Source organism: Panthera uncia, assembly GCF_023721935.1.
Source record: "Panthera uncia isolate 11264 chromosome B2 unlocalized genomic scaffold, Puncia_PCG_1.0 HiC_scaffold_24, whole genome shotgun sequence".
Classification (NCBI taxonomy): domain Eukaryota; kingdom Metazoa; phylum Chordata; class Mammalia; order Carnivora; family Felidae; genus Panthera; species Panthera uncia.
Genome location: NW_026057580.1, coordinates 53,336,926 through 53,349,477, shown reverse-complemented (window position 1 = coordinate 53,349,477; position 12,552 = coordinate 53,336,926). Strand labels below are relative to the sequence as shown.

The following is a 12,552-nucleotide window of genomic DNA, read 5'->3' as shown; positions in this document are numbered from 1 at the left end:
ATCACTTTCTGAAGAGGTCAAAGGAGGCTTAATTCAGTTAACTGTAACTAAAAATTTAACCTATGTTTTGGAAGGTGTGTGATTGATTCATTTTTTTAAGTTCATTTATTTTTTTGAAAGAGACAGCACAAGTGGGAGGGGGGCAGAGGGAGAGAGAGAGAATTCCAAGCAGGCTCCACACTGCCAGCGCTGAGCCTGACATGGAGCTCAAACTCATGAAACCGTAAGATCATGACCTGAGCTGAAACCAAGAGTTGGATGCTTAACCAACTGAGCCACCCAGGTGCCCCCATTTTTTTTAACCCAAAGAATGACAATAAAGCAATTTTAAAATTGCTATGAACTGAAAGTAAAAAGAACAAATTTTCCTTTCTGGCTCCCACACTGATTATGTGGTCTTAGGAAATCCACTTACTATCTCTGAACTTCAGCTTCATGTGCTGCAGCGTAAGTCTTATGGGCAATGAGGTTCCTCTCAGCCAACGTGTTTGAAAATGGGAATCAATTATCAAGGATCTGTTAGTGGATCCAGTTTGTGAACTGCTGTGCAAAGGGTTTCACGTTTTTCAGATGAGAAGGCCAGCAGTCAGCTACTCTTTTCTGGCGTGCCGGGAGGTGGCACCCACGTGAATTTAAGCATGTGTGTGCTGTCTTGTTGGGTTTACTCCTAGTCACCATGTGGGTAGAGCTGGCATAATTACACCTTCTCTCTCCAAAGAAATCTACTTCCCTGAAAAATGATGTTTCTCAAAGTTTTCTTGGACCCCTACTATGAAATACTGGAGTATTGTACTGTTGCTATATTTTAGCTGCTTGCAAATACCTAACTAAGCTCAGTCCTTCTGGCTATTAGGAAAGGTAAAAGTACATACACAGACAGTATATGTCAAATTTAAACTATTTAACATAGATATTGCACATTTTGGAAAATAATTTTTTTTCTAAAATGTAGGCAAATGATTAAACTGAAATGGAGTTGAGTATACAATCAATAATATGCACAGAATCGCCACGTGATAATTAAACTCAGGATAAATCTTTTGTGATCATTGACAATTCTTGATTTACTAGACCCCAAAATGTTTACATTCATCCTCCATCCTACTGTAACAATTAAAAATTCTGAACTTCGCTCAGGTTCAAGAATACAGCATTTCAAATAACATTTCCTAATCTTAAGTTAATAATAATTTTAAGACTGTGATAATTTCTGGTACAAAGTTTCAAATCAGTTTAAAGACAACCTGTGGCAAATCAAGAGCCGGAGAAGTTAAGTTCTTAGGAAGGAACATGCCGATGAAGTTTGCCAGTCAGACCCGCTGCGGGGATATGATCATAATACCCAAGACCACTAAGATAAGATCTGTTTGCCTACGATAAACAGATGTTTTAATTAAAGAGCTGATGACAGTTTAGTACCAAATCCACTCTTCGAAAGCTAACTAATAAAAAAATGCATTTGTCTTTTTCAGGGATGTGATGAGTTTAGGGATCACACTGGTTGGCCATCAAAAGAAAATCATGAGCAGCATTCAGACTATGAGAGCACAAATGCTCCATTTACATGGAACTGGCATCCAAGTGTGATTAGCGTTTCTCCCTTACGAGGGAGATCACGGACTGCGAGAGAACAGTACTGGCCTTCGGGATATGCATAAGAAATGCTGCTAGAAGACAGTTGATGTCCTGGGTCCTTCCTACAGTGAAGAGAAGATTTAAGAAGCACCTACAGACTTGAACTCCTAAGTGCCACCAGAACACATAAAAAGGGAATTTAGGATCCACCCCTGGTGGCCAGGAAAACAGCAGTGACAATAAACAAAGTACTACCTGAAAACATCCAAACACCTTGAGCTCTCTAACCTCCTTTTTATCTTATAGACTTTTTAAAATGTACATAAAGAATTTAAGAAAGAATATATTTGTCAAATAAATTCATGATCTTATTGTTAAAATCAATGAAATATTTTCCTTAAATATGTGATTTCAGACGATTCCTTTTTAAAATCATTTGTGTTTATTCTTCATAAGGACTTTGTTTTAGAAAGTTGTTTATAGCTTTGGACCTTTTTAGTGTTAATCTATGACACATTACTACACTGGGTACCTTTGAAAGAATCCAAAATTAAAAACAAAAACAAAACAAAACCATAGCATGATTGAAGATATATCTCCGTCAGAACATTGGTATCCTTTTTTGTGCCATTTTATTTTGTTTAATTAGTGCTGTTTTGATATCGTTTGCTAATTGGCAGGTAGTCAAGAAAACGCAAGTTGCCAAGAGCTCTGGTATTTTTTAAAAAGAAATTTTTTTGTAAAGATCAGACAACACACTATCTTTTCAATGAAAAAAGCAATAATGATCCATAAATACTATAAGGCACTTTTAACAGATTGTTTATAGAGTGATTTTACTAGACAGAATTTAATTAAAAAATTCAAATTGTAGGTTTATGACTATAAAAAAAAAACGAGGCGCTTCATCTAAAGAGTGTGGGTGAAGGCAAGTCTCTGAGAGCAAGAACTATCCAGTGTTATCTAAAATTTAATCTGAGCACATCGAGATTTTTTTCAATGTTGAGACATTAGGAAATTTAGGAGAAATAGTTGACATATATTTTATATCCTATTCTGTTTAATGCAGTCCAAACACAAAAAGAAAGGAGTAAGTTTTATATTAGAACTCGGAAGCATGAGAAAAGGGGCAGTTCACATTTTCACCTTTTAAAAACAGATTTGCTGCACAGAATATCATCACTGCAGTTTTTAAAAAAGTCTTTTATTTGTGAACGCTGATGTAAGAAACTTATTAAATGAAAGAACTCTTTTTACCGTGTAAGGAAGAGGTGAAGGATCTGGCTTTTTTTTTAAGCTTTATTTATTAAACCATATTATTTGATTACTGTGTTAGAATTTCATAAGCAATAATTAAATGTGTCTTTATAGATATTTCAGGAATGTATACATATTGTGAGTAATGCTTTCAAAGTTATGAAAATCATGAACTACCCCAGAATTGAACTGTTGTACTTCCAAAGAGAATTGGGCTGTTTATAATGATTTTAATAGAGAAAGATCCCAGGGATCGGTCATAATTGGTCTTGTTTGATAATGTGGGCATCCACAAACAAACAAATAACAGAAACAAAAACCTGTAAATGTTCCTTTGTAAAACTTGTAAATTTTATTTATACTGTCTTGTTTTGTACACACATTTCTCTGTAGTGGGCTCTGAATACATTGAAAATGCACTATATTTTTCTATTTTACTTGCAGAGCATCACAAAAGAACAGGTATTTTCAGTGCTACATAATGTGTTTTCCCACATTTAGGACCAAAGATGGCTATAGAAAAACTCAAATGGATTGCTTCCCAAACCCCTCCCCACCCTTTTTTTTTTCTTTTAAATCACTGTACAGTGTTATTTGATATTTTAATTTATTTTTCAATTGACGAGAAAAATCATTTTAATTTCACTAAAATGTTTTTGTCCCTAAGGAACAAAATAATCTGTAAAATAATTTTAATTAGCATAATACAGTCACCTAGACACTTCCATTTGTAATCTTTGTAATAGACTGTAAATATATTTTTGGAACTATAACACAATGTGCTTGAGGGTTATTTTTCAGTGTCTGCAGTGTATACAAGTGTTTATACTGAGTACAGCACTTTACAATTCTAATCAGTAGCATTGGCCTTTGAGAGAATGAGTGAAAGAGTTTGAGTGAGTGTTCCTAATTCCGTTTGGATTCTAAACTCACTAATAATGAAGTTCTTTTCCTGTTCATAGCTTAAGGTGCTTATTTTTTCTATTAAAATTAAATTAACAAAAAGCCATTCTAGAAATAGAAGACATAGTATGGTACATGCAAACGGTGTCTTTCCTGCTTTTTTCTAGCACTAGATTTATAGTTGAGTAGTCTTTCTTGCGTAGAAGGGCAGAATAAAAGTTTTTTTGAGTTTTTTTTCAAAAATAACTTTTTTCTTCAGCAATATACCTCATCTGCCTTAAATTTTTTACAGCTCTTTACAGGGAAAGGGGAGAAGGGATGGGAAAGACACACAGCACAATAGGAAGTGTATGAATACATCACTCTCTCGTTTGTAGGTTTCTTTTCCGGACCAACATTATGATTTAGAAATACATGTATGTGAAACGAATATTCAGAGAAAAAGAATTAACATTGTAATGCTGATTGTAATACTCTCTTCCAGAAAGAGATGAAATGGTATAACGATAAGAATGTACAACTTGCACCTTGAAATTTTTTTTTTTTTTTTTTTTTGATAAATTAGTGCTCAGGGGAGGAAAGGTAGAGAAAGCAAACGTCAAAAATTGAATTCAAAACTTATAAAAATGCAAAAGGAAATGGCCTCCTTGCTTTAATAGAGCCACCTTTTTTAGAACGCTGTCTTCACACTCGACTTGTGTTTTGCATTCAGTACTGAAATAAAAGTAACTTTTATTACATCCGAATCTAACATTTTCTCAGCAATTGATCGGCCTTGTTTACTGGGACTGGTGGTTTATGCTTGTCAGAGCACTATTAGTTGAATCACATTGTATACTTATGTAATCTACATTAGCTACTACTATTTAGGACTATATTTTAATTGCTCCTCTTATCCGTGTTTTTAAGACAATTAAAATGGTGTATTTCACCTCTTTTTTTTTTTTTTTTTAATTTAGGTAATGCTGATATTCTCCCTTTTGTTTCCTGAGTAGCCACAACCGTGCTGCTCACTGATGTGCATGTTCAAATAAATTACTGATGTGTATTTTTTTGCTCTATGTGGAGAAATCATGGGGAACTTGGGGCGAGATGTGCTTTTTGTTGGTTGAATTTGTCCCTCCTTGCCTAAGAATTACTACAGGGGTCATCCTTTTATAAGGACAAACTGCTTTTGAACAGTGTCTTTAATGTATCAAGCACAAATAACTCTTTCTTCAACACGAATCATAAGTCTCTTTTTACCAGCTTAAAATAATAAACGAGTCTATTAGACAATGTAAAGAAAATCCTGTCTCCAATCATTGGCGGGTTCCTTTATGCCCCTTACTCATTTATTTTCTTACACGATATCATGAAAGGAGATGTCTTGAGTAAAGGTTTCATTGAAATATTTCAGTGGACCAATAAGAATAGGAAGAAACTTAATACCCACTGCTTCCCTTCATTCTTTTTCACAGTGACTTACTTCCACTCTAATTATTACAGAATAACAAGTTAAGACTATGTCTTCAAAGAACCATACTATCAAACATTTTAGTTAAGACCTTTTTTCTTCTTTTTTCGAAACTACAACTACATGGGACTAACAAGAATATTTGCCTGAGAAAGGAAATATTTTGTCAGTAGATCCCGACACATATTTTAGAAATTTGATATGCAATGGCAGCTTGGGGAGTTTTTGCATTTAAGATGCTGCAGGATGCAAACATAGGATCCAGAGCAAACGGAAAAGGTGATAAATCTGGCTGTCTGACCGGGATGTTTGCCATTGAGCATTGACACCGACTCGGTGATCATTCCAGCTTGCCCCTGAAATGAAGAAAACTAAGCACTCTTTATGCTCCAGTATCACCACTTTAAGCTTAACAAATTCATAACAACTATCTAAAAATGTTTTCAACAATGAGAATAGACTAACACCCGATGAGGTGCTATCACTGCTTACCATTTGTGCTGCTGAGGCTCAGGCTAGTTTGGACTGAAATGCAGAGTTTCATCTTGAAGTCTTAGCTATCCCTCACTATTCTATAGGCAAGGCACTCATTAACTTCACAGAATAATAATTATACAGCCTGAAACACTGATGGGCAGTCATACGATCCCTTAAAGCCTGGACTCACAAGTAGTACCAAGATATGTTATCCTACCAGCACTCATTTCCCTACAGAATTATAAAACCATCAAGGATATATAAGTTCTCTCACTAGGGAAAAGATAGATTTTTTAAACTCATGGTGATCATCAGTAACAACTTTTATTAAAGCACTTTTATTTTTTAAATGTCTATTTATTTTGAGAGAGAGAGAGAGCATGCGCATGAGTGGAGGAAGGGGTAGAGAGAGAGGGAGGGCGAATCTCAAGCAGGCTCTGCACTGTCAGCACAGAGCCGGGTGTGCGGCTCAATCCCGCACATGGGGATCATGACCTGAACCCCAATCAAGAATGGCTCGCTCAATGGACCCAGCCACCCAGGCGTCCCTGTTGAAGCACTTTTAACTCCTATGTTTACCTTTTGTTTTACATTACTAGCTGCAATGAAAATTCAGTATCAATTTTGAGCAAAGCTGCTGAAAAGGAAGACACATGAAGCCAAAAGGTAATCTAATTCCTGAATGCAAAAGATCGTAACTACTGATACTAACAGATGATAAGAGACAGTGCATGGAGACTAGCAAAGGGTCCAGCTGCTCTGAAAGAAACACCATCCTCTTGCCTTAGTGTCAGTGTCCCCTCAGTACCCGTTACCTCGCTGCTCATCCTGTTCTGTCTAGTATGTCTCAGCTTGAAAAATATGGGCAGGAGAATATAATATTTCAACAGGACTGCTTCTGTGAGCCTCATTAGAGTTAAGTGCTGTAAGGGGATATTTTTTTCAAGTTCAATGATTGAATGTAATTAAATCTATAATTAAACAATAAAAGACCTCTTCTGTTTGACCTTGAGGTTAAAATAAATTTAATTAATTGATCTAATTTAATTGGACCAATTGCACAAAGTTTGGTAAGTAGCAATAAGTAGCTCAAGTGTTCTGTAGGTATGCAACAGCACTAGGAATTCTTTAAGTACGTGACAATAGTAGGGATTTCTAAATTCCCAGCATCTGATGCTTTGGGGATGGTAACAAGTGAGGTGTCGTCTATTCCAAACTTCCAGAAGTAGCAAATAGAGCTCAATCAGATATAACCTGCAATAGGTACATCATTATTTCAAATATCCCAGGTTGCTACTGCTGAAAACTATTCTTGTTTTCCTTTGGAAATTTGCAGCCTTTAATTAAGTATACTGGTGGATTTTATACACAATTAAAGAATGCACCATATATTTTTAAATGAGTGGTTAATCTTAGATCTTAATAAAAGATGTTCATGAACACATTTGTTTTAAGTAATGTTGGGTCTAATTTAGTAAAGAATAAACATATGCTGTTCAAATCTCGCCATTTCGCTGTGTAACCAAAACTAATTAAAGACAATGACTGGACAACAAACTCTAGTAAAACAGGTAGAGAAAAGGAAACGATATATGTAGAACGAGTGTTCATATAAATCACATGCTTTTAAAGATATTTTGCAATGCATACAAATGAGGCAGACAACTCAAGAATGCTTTGAAAAAATGATGTAAATTTGCAGACACTTTCTACACTAGGATAGACTGATAGGATAGACTCTACAGCAAATTAAAAGAGAAATTTGTAAGTTTAACCGGATATCCCTCTGTCAATTTGCTAGAGATACATACACTGTTAACATAAAAAAACTGAACAGAATATGAGGCTAAAGTGTGCTTTTTCCAGAGGGAAGAGACCCACACATTTCTTCAGCTCTGACATTTGCAAAGTATTTTCAAGGATCTACTGGGGGATGAGGGGGTGGGATCTATTGGCCATGCATCATGGTAAATTTAGGTTTTCACTAGATCTTCGCCATTTGCACACCACGCTCCGTCTGTATTCACCAGAACCCAACTTAATTGGGAAAGAACAGGAACCTGATGCCACAAATAGGCCTGCCTAGCTTGACCTGAAAAATGGAGGAAAGTGAAAGCATGGGTTGTTGCTGCTAGTTCAATGGCTGCACTCATCACAAAGAAGAGCTACCTGGGACGCCTAGGTGGCTCAGTCTGTTAAGCATCTGACTTCTGCTCAGGTCATGATCTCGTGGTTCCTGTGTTTGAGCCCCATGTTGGGCTCTGTGCTGACAGCTAGAGCCTAGAGCCTGCTTCTGATTCTGTGTCTCCCTCTCTCTCTCTCTGCCCCTCCCTGACTCACGCTCTGTCTCTGTCTCAAAAAATAAACATTAAAAAAAAAAAAAAGAAAGAAGTGTTACCTGTTAGGTCAGGTGTGGTGGAGAGCCAGCAAAACAAGGAGCCACCAAATCTCCTCTGATCTACTTAAACAACAAAGCCAGAAAACACCAAATAATACCATCTTTCAGATTTTGAAGTGTATATAAAAGGCAGGGATAAATTACAGGAAATCTAGAGAGCCGGAAGGGAGAAGCCAACTTTAAAGAGAGAGGCAATGAAGAGCTATTGGCTATTCTGACCAGGAAAAGGATGTGGTGGGAAAGAAGTTTCAAGGACTGCGGTCTGGCAATGTTGCCTGGATTATGAATTAATTACTCTTCATTTTTGGACCAGAGCCATAGAATGTACTCTGTGCTTCCATACCTTCGCTCTCCATTTTCGCATTCCCTCTCACTTTTCTAAATGGGGGAAATCACTCTCTTCAAGACACATCTCAGAAGTTACCTCCTCCAAGTGTTCACTTCCTGCCACCCTGCAGCCAGAATTTTCTTTCCTGGGCTTTGCTTAAGCTGCTTCACTGTGTCAGATTATTTGTATGTGTGTCTCTCGCACTGGATCAAGAACTCTTGGAGGGCAGAAGCCAAATGGAAATCTTTGTTTTACGTCCTTTGGGACTTAGCAGTTTCTGGCACTCAGTAGACACTCTATAAATATTTTAGAATCCTTGAAGTGCAAATTAATTCAAATTGTTTTCTTCTTAAAAGGTAGTGAGGATCAGGTGCTCTGAAGGATGAACGGGGTTCAGTGAAGGTGGTAGTGAACCGGGTGTTGAGGGAGAAAACTAATTTCAGAGCACGGTTGGCTGCTCCTGTGATAGGTTGGGGCAGCAGGGACACCCCAAGGGACCCAGAAGAGGAGCACAGAGACGTGGACCGTGTGAGAGAGGGAGGCAGAAAGAGCTGATTAGTAAGCAAGACCAGGACACCACAAATGCAGTATCTTGCAGATGTTGGAAGGGAGGAGACATCACTGGTTGTAAATAACAGAGCAAGATGAAACAGGAACTTGAAATCAAGCAGAAGAAATTGGACTTGATGAGAGAGACAATGAAGGGCTATTTACCAATATCTGGTGTGATGAGGCAAAGGTAGCGCAAAAATGTTTTCTAAGGAAGAGTAATCTGCAAAAATAAATGAGATGTGATTGTGACTAATTTAAAATCAGGCTTAGACAAGGGAGAAGAGTGGTTTTCTTCTTCTACAATGAAAACACCCTTCACTCCAGCTCTCAAGCTCAAGACAGTGTCGGGTACTCTATAGTTAAGTAAATTTACAATAATAAAGTTGACTTTCTCATGGGCCAGCCTGTAAGTCTACTTACCATTTATTTCCATTTGAAGAGACAGTGGTAGGTCATGGCAGAGGGTTTGAAGACCGACCATGTGAGACTAATGCCTATCACTACATGGGTAACGTGGGGCAAATGACTTAATTTCTGTTTCCGTCTTCCTATCTTACCTGAAAAATAAACATAAATAGTACCCACTCTAAGAGTTGTTGAATTTGTCAATTGATACTTGGAAAGTACTTTTAACAATAAGTACTCGGTACATGCTAGATCTTATTTCTTTGGGAAATATTTTTATTTACATTTCTAATTATCTATTTAACAAACATTCATAAACACACTGCTGTGAATTCTGACCCAACACGCAAATGAATTTTAGACTCTAAATTATATTTTTGTCCCTATTTCGCCCTTATTCTTTTCTCAGTTTTGTTTTTGTTCTTGTTTTTTTAATCAACATTAATCATATCTCTCAAGTCAGGACCCAAAGAGTCAAACTCCACTCATCCGGCCATAAACAATCATTCACTATGTCCAACTGATTTTACCTCTTTGATACCTCTGGAATCTACCACCATTCTCTGTGCCACTGCCCTGAATTAGGTTTTCATCACCTCTCACCTAGATGAATGTCACATCCTCCAATCTGTTTCTCTTTCTCTAATCCTTTTTAATTACAACTTTCAGAGTTATTTCTGTAACACATGTCTGACTGATCATGTTTTCCCTCAGTTTAAAAAACTCTAATGGGCCCTCGCTAATCAGAGAATTACATCCAATTATGTAACATAGCATTATCAATTGGGATGCTGCCCGTGTGATCTTCACCATTATCACCTCCTGCTGGACTGAACAATTTGTGTCTTTGGCATACAAAATTTTTTCACAGACCCTTGTCATTATGAGTTTCCTGAGGGGGGCAAAGGAATGTATTTTACTCCTATTGAGCCCAACACAGATTTAAACGTTGGAAATAGTTTCTATACCTCAAAGCAAGAATATGTAATTAACTTTAAGACAAATATTAAGTTTGAGGAAAAACACATAATCTCCCTCAATTAATAATTGATATTACAATGTCATTTTTTCCACTTTTTATGCATCTCCTTCAACGACGACTTGAATCCACTTCTGGCAATTAAGAGACAAAACAGATCATTTGGTTAATAAACATTGCATTCTGAGTTATAGTACAGAATTATATCTCTATGTGTACATGCTAATTTAAATTTTCTTTCATCTAAACATATATTTTAAATTTTGTGTTTGATTGCTTTTTATTGGAGAAGCGGTGTGGAGATTTCTGCATGGCTTCTTTATTCTACCGTCTTGTCAGGAAGTGGGAAAACATTCTCTAACTTTTCTTTACCCAGTTATATTATATAGCATTGTACATTGTTTCTTTATCTGTCAATTATGTTGCCTCACAGACAGGAAGTGGAAGTCTTGTGTCCGGCTCACATTTCTATTTCAAAGACTGGTACAGCGCCCGACACCTTGCAGATTCTTAAGAGGTGTGTTTTGAGTGATTGAGAGTCACGTAACCCTCAAGCCAGGGACTCTGACACTTTAGCGGTAGGTCCCAACCTAAAGCATGAAGATCATTCTCCAGAACTGAGCGTCTTAATCACTCTCATCCTGCTAAAGAGTGTCTTTCTTCAATGTCACAGAAGTTCCCCAAATGCCACTCTGACTACTGAGTTTTAACTACCATCATGTGTAACTCCATATAAATTTAATATCAGTGGAGAATCTTCACACTTAGGGAGGTTAAACAAGAACCAAGTTAGAGGGAACATTTAGAAGGTCTCAGTTGTAGAAGTATTAGTCCTGATTTCACCGTTTACTGATTCCTTGACCTTGGCAGAACAATTCATATCTATGAAGCTCAGTTTTCTTCTTTATTGGATTGGATGTGTCTGCCTTCCTTTGTTTTTAAAGAGCAATTTTATGAAGAACATATAAAATAAAGCAGACAAATGAACTTTAAATAACACGGAGCAAGTTTTAAATTAAAATCACAATGATTTTATTTTCTGAATTGAATCTGAGATGCTACCTTCTTGCCAATTGCTTTTGTGTAGTTTCCAGTTAGCCTGAAAAATTCTAAATGTATGTGTGTAGGAAAAGACACTGATGGTTTCTTATTTATTAATGATTTGGGTATATTTTCTTCTGATCTGGGTTGGTATTTCCTAATTCCACGGTGGCTTTTCAAGCTTCCTGACTTGGATGTTATATAATCTAAGAATTCCTCTGCTTTGCTTTCATTTCAATGGCTTCCAGTCAAGCAAAGGCTCAAATTCAAGGGTTTTGGAGGTTTTTTTTTTCCCTTGCGGGGGGGCGGGGGGGGAGGGGTTAGCTTCTGAAGCTTCCTGCAATCTTGCAGCCTGTGACCTGCAAGGTCTATTAATCCCATAAACTCTAAATCGCATCCCCTACTCTCCAAACTACATACCATTTATCTGTTCTTACAGCCCACCTGGAGTTTCTTGGTCATCGTGAATACTGTGTGTTGGCCCCTAGGTTATGGGAGACAGGTGTTACTCAGCAAACATATAAACTGCCTAAATTTAACAACTGTAACTTCTGCATGAATAAATGATATTTGCTTGTTCAGTAGTGCTCCGGGGTATAGTAAATTTTGACTTCTCTATTTTAGTCTTGTTGGGACGCATGTCTAATTATGCTTGTTGGTTTAGCACTGTGTGGAGAATGTTAGGTAATGTTATTATCGAGAGTTTGCTCATCTTGAAATGTCAGTCACAGGACCAGCACGGAACATCGAAAGTTGAAACAACATGACTAAGGTTGGGTCAACATCGCTTCCAGGCTCTCTATAATTTTAGAGATTTATAAGTTGGATGTAAATACCCACATCGGGCTCAACCATGTCAGGCCTTTTCTGACCCTTCTCACCGTGTTTCAGATGATTTCCAACTCAGGTGAGGAGGTTGACTGGCATTTGGGGGATCATTTTTTGTTGTGTTTTGTTTCTGGTTACTCTGGGTTTTCAAATGGCTCATTCCATTTAAAATAAAGTAGACTGCATTACTGTTTTCTTTGTTGTTGTTGTTTTAATATATTGCAGACAGGTAGAAATGTGTATGCATTATGTATAAATAACAATGTTTTCAAGCTCACCATTTCAAAACTATCGTGACCAGATAAGTTAATCCATAAGTGCTACAGAAATACATTTCAAAGAGCCACTGAAAT

The 12,552-nt window shown here is 37.0% G+C and overlaps 1 protein-coding gene across 1 annotated transcript in view; it reads left to right on the top strand.

Moving 5' to 3' along the window:
- The window catches only part of EPHA7 (EPH receptor A7), a 170,298-nt gene extending 165,823 nt beyond the window's left edge, over positions 1 to 4,475 (top strand). Inside the window, exon 17 of the mRNA XM_049654009.1 lies at positions 1,473 to 4,475. Within this exon, the coding sequence (XP_049509966.1) occupies positions 1,473 to 1,587 (115 nt within the window). The 3' untranslated portion in view covers positions 1,588 to 4,475. The remainder of the gene's footprint in view (positions 1 to 1,472) is intronic.
- The last annotated feature ends 8,077 nt before the right edge of the window (positions 4,476 to 12,552 follow it).